This window comes from Choloepus didactylus, chromosome 1 (assembly GCF_015220235.1).
Source record: "Choloepus didactylus isolate mChoDid1 chromosome 1, mChoDid1.pri, whole genome shotgun sequence".
Lineage (NCBI taxonomy): Eukaryota > Metazoa > Chordata > Mammalia > Pilosa > Megalonychidae > Choloepus > Choloepus didactylus.
In genome coordinates this window covers 13,559,787-13,571,963 of record NC_051307.1, presented here as the reverse complement: position 1 = coordinate 13,571,963, position 12,177 = coordinate 13,559,787, and the positions used below count along the sequence as shown (strand labels likewise).

General features: G+C 47.9%; 1 protein-coding gene across 2 annotated transcripts; it reads right to left on the bottom strand.

The window, feature by feature from the left end:
• Positions 1-126: 126 nt before the first annotated feature.
• Positions 127-11,132, bottom strand: KCNE1 (potassium voltage-gated channel subfamily E regulatory subunit 1). 2 transcript variants are annotated; one of them, XM_037800647.1, is made up of 3 exons: positions 10,940-11,132; positions 10,049-10,127; positions 127-1,641 (listed from the first exon to the last, which is right to left on the bottom strand). In XM_037800647.1, exons 1-3 carry the CDS (start codon positions 10,957-10,959, stop codon positions 1,204-1,206), a joined length of 537 nt encoding a protein of 178 aa, XP_037656575.1. In that variant the 5' UTR covers positions 10,960-11,132; the 3' UTR covers positions 127-1,203. The 2 variants fall into 2 exon arrangements, with proteins under 2 accessions (XP_037656575.1, XP_037657205.1); XM_037801277.1 differs by lacking the exon at positions 10,940-11,132 and adding an exon at positions 10,501-10,881.
• Positions 11,133-12,177: the final 1,045 nt, after the last annotated feature.

Sequence of the window (12,177 nt, the reverse complement as noted above, 5' to 3'; positions counted from 1 at the left end):
CCCCTTGGGCTGCCTCATCAGAGCCCAAGGACTCCTATCCACTTTCCAAAAGTATCATAATGATATTAAGAAGACGCACACCACAGATCACGATAGAAGGCTTTAATTTAAAAAAGAATCTCTTATTAAAACCACAAAAAGCTATGTTGCCCTATCCATTGAATACCTAAAATAATGCATGCAAAATGTTAATTGACTTTATGTATTTTTTCAAGGGCTTAGAACAGTATCTGGCACATAGCAAGCACTATGTTTGTTTGATCAAATTTTAAAATATGATAATGAGCATTTGAAAATTTGTGGCTCAGTTCATCTCCCCTCACCTTCCCCCTTCCCACCCCATCTTTAAAACCAACAGGAATGGGACGGAGATAAGAGATTTGAGGAGTAAGGGGAAGTGAGCTGGGTCCCGGATCCTCCAAGGCTTTCATTGTCAAGGGAATCCTAGTGTGGAAGGTGAACGGTGATAAAGAGCAAGTTCATGTCCTTGAATATCAAAGCCAGGGTGCCAGGGAATCACGTTGAGAACCATGTGTGCTCTGGGTCCCTCCCTGTCTTGGTTTGCCAGAGCTATTATGACAAACACCACATGATGGGTTGGCTTAAACAACAAGCATTTATCGCCTCATGGTTTTGGAGGCTAGAAGTCCAAAAGCAAGCTGTAGTGAGTAGTCCGGGGGGAGGGAGAGCCTGCTCTGGGACGTTGCCCAGGGACCCAGAATTTTGTTGCTCTGCCACCTGGGAGTGTGCTGTCCCCTGCCAGAGCCAAAGGTGGCTCACCACCTCATCCACGGCCAGCCACTGGGAAGGGAGGGAGAGGAAAGGGGGGGCATGGCCTTTCTTATTTCAAGGAGTACTCAGACGATGCACTTATCACTTCCACTTCTACTGGCTTGAACTTGAGTCACATGATCTTGGTAGCTGCAAGGGAGTCCAGGATAGGCAGCTCTTATTCTTGAGGCCACAATCTCAGGGATTCTGCTAAAACTAACAAGGCAAGGATGGCTATTGGGAAACAACTGGCAGTCTATTGTCAGAAGACTATGATTTTAGAAAAATAGTGTCACTATTCTATCCCCTCATTCCTTCCAAAAGCAAAAAAAAAAAAAAAAAAGTTATGTTCAATAAAGAATATGAGAAGCTTGTGATTAGAAAACAAAGACTGTCATGGAGGGTTTATCCAGTGTGAACCAGATATGGGGCTCATGTGGAAGGCCTCATCAAGGGAAGGTATGTGTCGGGTCGTTCTACAGCCAGCTGATTTTCAAGGACATAACATGCTCTGTAGCTCTCCAAAATCCGGGCCTGGGAGTACGCCTTGTCCTTCTCCTGCCAGTTGTCCGACTCTATGTACACGTTGAATGGATCGTGCGAGTGCTCCAGCTTTTTGGAGCGGATGTAACTCAGCATGATGCCCAGCGTGAAGAAGCCGAAGAAGCCGAGCACCATGAGAATGTAGAGGGCCGCCAGCTTGCCGTCCTCGCTGGCTGAGCGGCGGGCCAGGCCGGATGGGGTGCTGTCCTGTGGAACCGTCCCCTGCCACAGCTGGCTCAGGAAGGGCATTCCGGCCGTGGAATTCAACAGCCTCATCTCAGCCTTCGAGGTGTGGGTGCTGGAGCTCAAACTTCCCACGCAAACTTTCTAAAAGAAAAGTGCAACCCAAAATCAAGAAGGATGTTTTGGCCAAACCCCACACCTGTGCACGCACACATGCACACAATTTTTAAAAGTGTCAGGTGAGTGGGATCATCTAACCCAGTCTTTTTCCATGATCTGTGCACCTACGTTCTACACCGTCTCTGACTGATCAATGATAAATTGACTCCCCCTCCATTTTTTTATAAGGGCGCCTTTTGTTTTAATTTTTTTCATTGTGGTAACATATGTACAACACAACACTTCCCATTTTAACCACTTTCAAGTCTACACTTCAGAAGTGTTACTTACATTCACAATGTGTGCTACCATCACTACCACCCATTACCAAAGTTCTCCATCACCCCGAAAAGAAACTCTGCACCCATTAAGGATCAACTTCCCATTCTCTACCCCCACCCTACGGTACCTTTAAAAACAAATTCTATGTGACATACAGTTTGTCATTTTGGACTTTTTTAGGTGTGCCATTCAGTGATGTTAATCACACTCACAATGTTGTGCTACTATCACCACCACCCACTACCAAGACTTCTCCATCATCCCCCAAAGCAACTCTGTACTCATTAAACACTAACACCCCATTCCCCCACCCTGCAGCCCCTAGTAGCTTGTAATCTACTTTTTGCCTATGAAACTGCCTATTGTAGTTTCATCTAAGTGGAACCATCCAGTGTCTGTCCCATGATGCCTGGCTTCTTTCCCTCCACATGATGTCCCCAAGGCCCGCCCCTGTTGTAGGCTGCATCACTGATTCCCCTTTATGTTCTTTCACTGCCCCCACCCCGACACCCTTGGGTGGCCATCGCCCGAGTTCCTCATTTGGTGCATTGTGTTGGGCGTGTGCTTTGTAGTCTCCATAAACGGTATCGGGTCATCTATCCCATTTGTCGCCTTTCTTTCCCATTCCCTGCCATGCTGTCTGTGCTTGCTCACGCTGCTACCCTAACTGCCAAATGCTGAGGATGCCCAAGGCCAGCAGCCACGTCCCTGCACTGCCCAGTCACCCAGAGATGGACACTGCTGTGGCCACTGACCCCCGAAGCAAAGGTGCTTCAAGCATCCTCATCTGTGTCCTCCTGTGGATGCCCCCAAATCCCATTTCCACTGGTAGTGCCTGGGGTGGGTTAGATGGCTATTGAGACGGAGAAGCTGTCAGGGTGTACTCGGAGGTGACAAGGAATGGGTTGTCTGTTTCCTGACAGCACACCCCTCCAGGGGCAGCTGTCCCCCTCTGACTGGAGAACTCGCCCTTTCTTTGGAACGACTCTGGTGAAATTTCAGGCAACACTTCCCTCCTGGGGGCTGGTGTTACAGTTTATGCTGTTTGCCCCTCTCTGCACCCCTCCCGCCCCTACTCCTGAAGGCCCAGCATGAACCACAGAGAAAGTGTCATGTTCCCCATCACTTTAATCTTGATGTCACTGTCCCGGAACAAGGGGCCTGGGTACTGTGAAAGTTGTCGCCAAGTACCTCTGAAATTCTATCAGTGGTTTTGTGTGCTTGGGAAACGCCGTCTAGGTGGCCTGGAGATCACTGATAAGCTAAAGCAGGTTTTATTTATGGTTTTGTTTGGGCACATGCCAGTCTCCACCCCCCAGTTCTTGCTGGGAAGCAAAATCCTCTTGGCCAAGCTGACGTGGCCCTGCTCCAAACTCAGCCCAAAGGGGTCACCTGAGAGCTTATCAGATTGAAATGGACTTACTCATGTCTCAAGCCCTTCAGAGTTCTTACATACAACATGCCCTGAGGCTCCCTTGGGGTGGCTGTGGTAACTAAGGGTGAAAGGTGTGGATGGGACACAGTTTCTGGCCAGAAACACTGGGAAAAGAGAAATTCCAGTGCACAGCAGCCAGGATGGAGACACTGCACATTGTCTTACCTGGGAAACCTGGCTCTTCCCCAGTGTGGACCCAGAGCTACTGCTTCATGGAGGTACCCAATTTTGAAATATCCACTGAATCTAGCACCGGGGGACTTGTGGCACCTTCCCTAGGCCCCTCTTCCTCTATCCATCCTTAAATGTTGATGCATCTTGGATTCCACCCTTTGCCCTCTTCTCTTCTCCTTCTCCTCTCTCTCCAGGTGACTACACCTGTGCCTACAGGTTCATCCACATGACCAAGACCCCAACCCCATATGTCTGGCCCAGGCCTCACCTCTGAGTACCAGGGTCATGTGTCCATTATGTGACAAGGAGGCACTTTCCTTGGGCCATCTCCAGGCTCCTCTAACTCAATACCCCACCCCATCCATTAAAGCTTGCTCCGCACCTCAGCGAATTGAGTGGCCATACAAACCACCCTGAATTTTTTTTTCAGTTGAGTCCTTTTTATTTTTTTTAAGGGAATGGTGAAAGAAATTTATATAGATATTGAAAGCCAAAGGTGAGCTCTCTTTTATAAGAACAGAGGAAGTACCAGATTTTATCTTTGGTAATTAATTTCCTTCCAGCTGAGAAGTTGCTGATAAGACTGGGCAACTTCCAGTTTTGAAATGACCACCTCCCTCGGTGTCGCCTGATCATGCAGTCCAAGTGAGAAATACCATTCAGTCTCCTGCTCAAAGCTCTTCTTTCCCACTTTCAGAGTGGAGCCCCCAGGCTTCAGCACTGATACAAGGACCTGCTACTCTCTCCAGCTCCAGGCTGCCCCTCTGCCCCGATCCTATGATCCAGCTCCGCTGACCACTTACCAAACCCTGCACACATGGTCGCCTCTCTGCACACCTCCTGCACAGACCACCCCTCTTTCTTGGCCCATGAACCCCTTAAATGGAACCTACTTATGCTAAATTTAGCTCAGCTCTCACCTCCTTCCTGAAGTCTTCTCCGATGCATGGGGCTGGGTTGGCACCACCTTTGTCATGTCCCCACAGGACACTGTACTCCCTGCGATGTCATACAGCCATGATCTCCTTCTCCCAATGGCCTCCTAGCCCAGTGCCTGCAACATGGCAGCCCAGGAGGTGTCCACAAGTGATCACTGAATAGATGCCACCAGGACCCCTTAAAATCTTTCTGCTGCTGGGGCTTCAGTCTTTTTTTTTTTTCCTTAAACTTTTTATTTTGAAATAATTTCAAACTTACAGGACAGTTGCAAAAATAATACAAAACCCACACAGAGAATTCCAACATAACCCCACCCCAAGACACTCAGATCCACCAATTTTAACATTTTTCTACATTGGCTGTATCATCCTTTCTATCTGTCTGTCCATCAGCTTTCTAAACATTGTTCATATGTGGAATACAACATGTTCCTTGAACACATAATACTTTCATATCCATTTCCTAAGAACAAGGATGCTCACTTACATAAACACCTTATGGTTATCAGGTTCAAGAACTTTAACATTGGTATAAAGTCTTCAGTCTATGGTCCAAGTTTTTTCATGTATCTCAGTAATATCATTTTGGGCCTTTTCTCCTCCATTATTAGATCCAGTCCAGGATCATGTATTGCACTGATGATTGTCATTGTCTCTTTAGTTGCTCTTTATTTCTTTAAATTTTGGAAAAATACATGGAACATAAACTTTCCCTTCTTAACCCTCCCAAGCATACCATTCAGTGGGATTAATCACAGTCACAAAATTGTGCTGCCCTCATTACCATCCATCACCAGAACTTTCCAATCATGGAGCCTGATTCTTAATTACCTGTTTACTCTTAACAAATAATGCCAGTTATGTGGCTCCAGAGCTTGAGCTAACTCCCTTTTCTAGAAGGACAATCATCTCCTCACCTCAAATCACCATCTCAGAGAGCAGGACAAGAAAGAACTCAGACTTGGAATTGTATTTCCAGCCCCAGGTTTGGATTCTGTCCTGCTACTTCCTGGCCACGAGACCCCGGGCAGGTTCCTTAGCCTTGCTGAGGCTAAGACATCACGTGATGTCATTTGTGGGTCGCTGGACCATGGATCAGGCATGTGGAGTGCCCAGCACAGTGCCCACACACAGCAATAAGCACTTGGCAATCCAGAGTAAGAATTTACTGGTTTTTTAATCTTGTTAAATTGCAGCATGGGGATTTGGGGCTTTGGGGTTTTAGGTTTGGCTTGTCCACTGCTGACCACTATAGCTCTCTTCTTTTCCTTGTGGAGAAACCAGTCATGAAGGAGAAACAAAGATTGCTTGTTGCTTTTACTGCTTTCTCCTTGGCCTTTGGGTCTGTGCATGGAGATCTGTTAGGAGTTGCGATGAGTAGATGTTGCCATGAAGGCATTCTGTAGATGGGATCAGCATCTATAATTCCTTGACTTTAGGTATAGGAGATGCCCCTTGATGATGTGGGTGGGCCTCCTGGAGGCCTTAGGAGCAAAAACTGAGGTTTACCAGAGAAGAAGAAACTCTGCCTCAAGAGTGTGGCACCAACTCTTGGACAAGATGCCAGCCTGCCCTATGGATTTCGGACTTGCCAGCCCCATTACAAGAGCAAATTCCTTAAAATTAATATCTTTTACATCTATCTATCTGTCTCCCATAGATAGGCTCTGTTTCTCTGGAAAATCTGGGCTGATGATACAGGGGTTAAACTGCACTAGCTTCACAGAGACTCATGGTGACTGATGCATATTCAAAACCAGCATTTAGCTCTGTTCTAACTAGAAGGGATAGGTGGGAATCATTTTGTAACAGATCAGAACAGGATGCTCCACATCTTTTTAAATGATTTGAAACCACTTATGGATGATCAGAATGCATACAGCCCTGCCCGGGAAAACAGAGAGGCCTGGGGCTGATAACTTAATCTCATTTCCAAAAACCCAGCATGGCCACCGCTGGCAAAAGATCCTGCTGCCAATTACTGCAAGAGAGTTCTTACAGCTTAATGACTATGCGAGGACTTAGCATTATGGCAGGCAATTTGATCTGGAATGGCTATCTCAATTAGCAAATTGATTTTAAGAGTAACTTCTGCAATTAATTTGAACTGGTGGATGATTCACTGGAAGGACCTGTTACTTAAAACCAGATGGAGTTCCGTGGGAGCACTAAGACTTTTCTAGGGCTGTAAGAAGCAACCACAAACATCTGCTTTGAAACAGCTCCACTTCCCCAGGCCCAAAGCATCCTTAGCCGTGCTCTTAAGCAGTGTTGCTCAATCTTCACCATGCTTCAGAATCACCTAGTTAAATGCAAATTGCTGGGCCTCGCCCCCAGTGTTTCAGATTCAGAACTTTCTAATAAGTTCCAGTTGCTGATACTCCAGATGTGACTGCTGCTGATCTGGAGACCACATCTGGAGAACCACTGGAATCACCTGGGGAGCTTTAAAAACTACTGATGCCTTCATCCCACCTCCAGCTACTCTGATGCAGTTGGTTTGGGTTGCTGCCCGGCATTGGAATTCTTAAAAGCTTCCCAAGTGAGCTGAATTTGCACCAAGATTGAGAACCACTGGGCATAGGAAATTGACTATTAATCATTGGTGCTACAGGGTACCTGGAAGATTTTTGTAAGAATAGAAACATGATTTCATAACCTAATTTTCAAATCTGTTTTTTCTTTTGGTCTTGCATGTCCCTGATGTAATCTGAAGAGAACCTGCAGAAACAAATTCTCAAAGGTGCACCCTCATCTCAGCTGCCCCCACCCTAACGCACGCTGGCACCGTAAATTATGATTAGCCGATCAGAGCTTTATTCCGAACCGGAAAATCCAAGATAATTAACTGCTTTTCAAATAACATGGCTCTGCATTTTTCAAGAAAAAAAAATAATTTTCTTTTTGCATTTCATTTATTGTATTACTTTTGTTAAATGGTCTCTGGTACCCCCAAGGAAAGCATGCTGGGGCACCATGGTATTTTGACAATGAGTCTCAAAGTGAGTTTGGCAATGTTCTCTCTCGGTGGTCAGGACAGGGTGTAAATGACATAGAACCCTGATCTGCCTGTCTGTGGGCAATTCTCCAATTCATTTCCCTTATCATGTCAAAGTATCCACATCCCCAGTGGCCACAGAGACTGTTGTACACTAACGGGTTTGGGAGCAAGTGATCCAATGATCTCAGTTTACAAAAGACTAGGCTCCATAGAGGTGACTTGCCCAAGGTCATCTCTGCAATCAAATATACATCTAAAAATTAATCTTTTACTATTGAATCACATTTATTAGCATAGCAAAAGCAGTTCCCACGACCTTGTGGAGAGGAGATGGATTCTTTATTTAGACTCGAAGGAACGAGGAACCAGCTAACTTTTATCAGGTAAAACTGTCTCTACCCAACTGGAGACTAGCTTCTTACCTAAATATGCCATCAGAAGCCCTCCCACCTGCCCTGGGGAGACCCACAGCTTTTTGTAGCTCACCCAGTGAGGAAGGGGCTGATGGAGGCAGTAGCAGTAAGACCCAGAAACACCCAACTCCAAACAAAACTGATTTGATGATCAGCCTGTGCTGAACAGTCTTGAACTGCAGAAATGGAGAATGATCAGGGTTTCTAGAAGTTTCTGCTTCCCCCTGGGTTCGAGACTCCTTGTAAGGCAAGGATGCTGCCCTCAATCCAGTCTAGTACTTTTTTTTTTTCTTCTTAAAATAGCTTAGATACAGAGTTGTCAGTTTGCTGGAAATCACAGGAGGTTCTGGACAACTAAGCTGAGTTAAGCAGCTGTAAATGAAGATCTCTTGTACTCTACCTTGGGACTCTGTGAGATCCAGCCCCCAGCTGCTCCCAGAAGCGCAGGGGGCAGTGGGTGAGGTGACATTGCTCCTGGCACACACCACCCTCTCTGCATTTCTCCTGTTCCAGCTGAGGCCTATCAGTGCTGATAACAGCCTGGAAGCTCTTAGAAAAAAAGATTTCCCAGGCACTGGCCACTTTAGTTCTTTTTTAAGCATTTACCCACCAGGCAATGTTTTCGTGGCTGATTGGGGGGGGTGGGGCGCTTCTGTGGGTAGGCCTGGGAGGTGGGGATGTTGGGTTCAGAGCCCCCAGATCTGAGCTCCAGTCCCAGCTCCGTTCTAAATAGCCCACTCCCCTCGGCCGGGGCTTACTTATCTAGGTAGAATGGAAACAGCATTCCTATCATTTAAGACATTCCTTAAACACTTCCTTGAAAGAGCATTCAGTCTGGAAATCAGCATTTGGCCTACTTGTTTTAGGAAGAAGACTTAGGGGTAAAAACAATGACGGAGAAATCTAATTTTGGTGAATATGATCTTATTGGGTCAAGAATTCTATAAGCCAATTCTCCTTGGAAGAAGCTGTCAATTGCTTTCATCTTTATTGCAACACTATGTCCAAATTTTGGAAATATATTTCCCTCCTTGCAGAAAAGAAGCCAGACCCTTCCAGGCAGTTAGCCAGCTTAGTTTTTGTCTTCCAACCTTCCCCTCTCCCAGGCATCAGGGGTCACCAAGACGGCCAGGTGTCCCAAGGAATCTGGGCACACGTCAGCCGGTCCTCACAAGACCTGAAGAGGGTTTTCCGTCACCTCCCTGTTACAAGCTCCCAAGACCTGCCTGTGGGTGATGGAGACGGGGTTTTGGGGCACAAAGGTTGGAACCAAGAACACTCATCACCCACTCAGGGAGTGGGAGCCAGAGGGTTGGTGAGAGGGACTCCATCAAACTCAATATGGGCAGGAGAGAGCGCATTTTGGGTTAGAGGCTGGATGGCAGCAAGATACCCCAAGGGACTTTGGGTGGGCAGCTGAAGTCACACCTAAGGAGGGTAGAAAGGAATCTTATCTTCAGCAAATTAAGTGAGTTCCAGGAGCCTCAGTTTTCTCATCTGAAAACTGGGAACAATGGAATCTGCCAGAACCCCTCCTTACCTCTGACCTTTGCTTTTGCGGAGTATAATATAAAGCATAATGCACCCTAGAAACAAATTGCTGGATAACAAAATGAAATCCTCTTGCAACGTAGTATGTTTAAACTTATACAACTTATATTATATACACAACTGCAACCCACTTTACTCCTGAAAAAATTTAAAGCAAGTCAGTAATTGTGAATACTATAGCATCACTGTCATCTCCCTCCCTTCCCCCTGGTAACCCTTACCTGGCTTTCCTTTTTTGTTTCCATATACTTGTTTAACACCTGCTAACGTGATATAGTTTTCTTATTTATTAGGCTCACTGTTGACTGTTTGTCTTCCCCACCAAAATGTTAGCGTCTCCAAGGGCAGAGATCTCTGCGTGTATCCTAAGCCTGGCACATGGTAATTGCTCAATAAAAATTACTTGAGCGTACGCGTGAATGAATTGATAGATGTCCCCTGCAACTACCAGAAAGCCCGGGATCACGCAGGAACTGCCCCACCAGCTCCACTTTCGCAGACTCCAGGACGACAGGACTGAGCGCCTCTGATGTCTTCAAAGCATCCTTTATTTTCAAAACAATGCCCTTACCAAGAACCTATCAGAAGCAAGACATACCTGAGTATTCCTATGACTCCTCCGGGGACTCAGGATGTCTTCCTCAAGCCGGTCCTTAGCTGAGAAGCCAGCAGCCGACCTGGTAAAGTACAGCCTGGGAGCTCCAGAGATCAGTCAGTTTGCTCACAAGCCCCTCATCACGCGGGAGATAAAGCTACCAGGCGAGTTCCGCAAAGGCAGTGCCCTAACAGTGGACAGTGTTTTGCTGTGATACGTCGGGGAGATGTTTTATAAGTAAGTGAAGATGCGCGGAGGGAACGGAGGGTGAGACTACTGAGCCAGCGCTTGGGTCTCCCACTGCAGGGGTCGCGGCGCTGACTGCCTGGGGGGCTCACGGCTCCGGGATAGGGGCTGGGGGCGCCCGCTGCGTGCCCAGGGCTGAGACCGGGTCCCGGGAGACCCCCTTCAGGGGACGCCCAACGAGGAGCCGGGAGCAGGGGCCCTTGACTTACCCGGGCTGGGGCGCCGACAGAGCCCGTGCGGAGTGGAGTCGGCTCCGGGCCGGGGCTGCTGGGGTCACCCACAGGCAGCTCGGGAGGCGGCACCCTCGGGGGCACGGGCGGGGCCTCCCGGCACCAGCGGCAACCCAGCCCCGCCCGGCGCCCCCAGGCCTGTCCGCCCCCGCCGTCCCGCCCCGACGCCCCTTGCCAACGCCGCCCCGCGTGGGGGAAGCGCTTTGGATCCCGCGGGCTAGCTCAGGGCTGCCAGGACTGGTCCCTGTTAGCACTGACAGACAGACATCAGACAGACCCTCCTGCGGGAGTTTCGGCCTGGCAGGAACGAAGCCGCAGCGGCCAGGAAAAGGCGCTCTGGCCGTGCGCCGGGACGAGCACCCCTTCAAAATCACCAAACAGAATTCACTTCAAAGGCGGCTCAAAACCGCACAGGCACCTTTCAGCCGCATCCCGCATCCCAGTGTGGCCGCGGAGATCCACCCCTCGGCCAAGCGCCGCTCCCAAGGCTCCTGGCACCGGGCTGGGACCGCGGGTGTGGACCAGGCCGGCGTCCACCAGCCTGGCGCCCGCGCTGCAAACTCCTGGAGCTGCAAACCGTTCAGTGTTTCAGGTCACCTCGAGGCAAATTTCACAGCCCTTGCCCACCAGCGCGCTCCGCGAAAGTGAGAAGGGGCGGTCCCCAAGTTAGGGCCCCGTGAAAGAGCCAGGAAATCACTCCAGGTGCGCGGTCTGCAGGGGAATGGCCAAGGAGAAGGTTCCTGACTCCGAGCCAGGAGACCTCTAGGGTCACTGCCCGCACTGGGCACTTCTCTTTGGGCTTCGGACTCCGTGTTCTCAGGGGGAAGAAGGGAGATTGGAAGTTCCCAGAGGGATCTGTCCGGGTGCGGCGTTCTAGCAAAATACATCCTGCTGGCAAAGGTGGACGTGGCACCTGCGGGCGCAGTATAAATCCATACAACCACGTCGGAAAGCCTTAAAATGCCCACGGCCTTTGGCCGTTGTCATCGCTCTTTGTGAAATCTAGTCCATGGAAAGGATCTGAACCCAAGAAAAGCTTTATATACAAAAATGTACTTTGTGGTTCACTTGCAATAACTAGAATCTGACTGTCTAAAAATAGAAAAATGATTAAATTATGGTTCATATGAGAGAATATTCTACAGAGTGGACTATTACATGCAGTCGTTAAAATCGTGTTTACAGATAATTTGCAACAACATGGGGGTATCTTGATATTATAATACTAAATGAAAAATACAAGTCCCTAAATTGTATGTACAGGATTCTTTGTGTTATTTTGAAAAACTGTAAGGAAACCCACAAAGTGTTAATATTGTCTATTATGCTGGGCTTATATGGGATTTGTTTTCTTAATTGTGCTACTCTGTGTTTCCTTTTCTTTAAAAAAATAATTTTACACACTTTAATATTTGAGAAAATATGACATATGCTTTATTTAAGAATTCCTTGGATTCTCTTTCCTCAAAGTCATACTGTATGTCCACAGTGTCCTTCTGCCCATCTTTCCACAAAGGATTCCTCGGAGGGGAAAAGGGATAATGGATTGAAGTTGTCCCATCAAATTTATGCATAGTCCTTTCAGTGACAGTTCAGAGGCTGGTTAAACAGGTGCGGGACACCCCAGCCCCACAGGGCAGATCACTTTCTCCATCA

What these genes read in the sequence shown, in the direction of transcription:
- KCNE1 (XM_037800647.1), bottom strand. Translation starts at nt 10,959, where the DNA reads ATGCGGGATGCGGCTGAAAG. An exon ending in ATGCGGGATGCGGCTGAAAG is followed by an intron (nt 10,128 to 10,939) that starts GTGCCTGTGCGG and finishes GTACTTTACCAG; the next exon opens with GTCGGCTGCTGGCTTCTCAG. An exon ending in GGAGTCATAGGAATACTCAG is followed by an intron (nt 1,642 to 10,048) that starts GTATGTCTTGCT and finishes CTTTTCTTTTAG; the next exon opens with AAAGTTTGCGTGGGAAGTTT.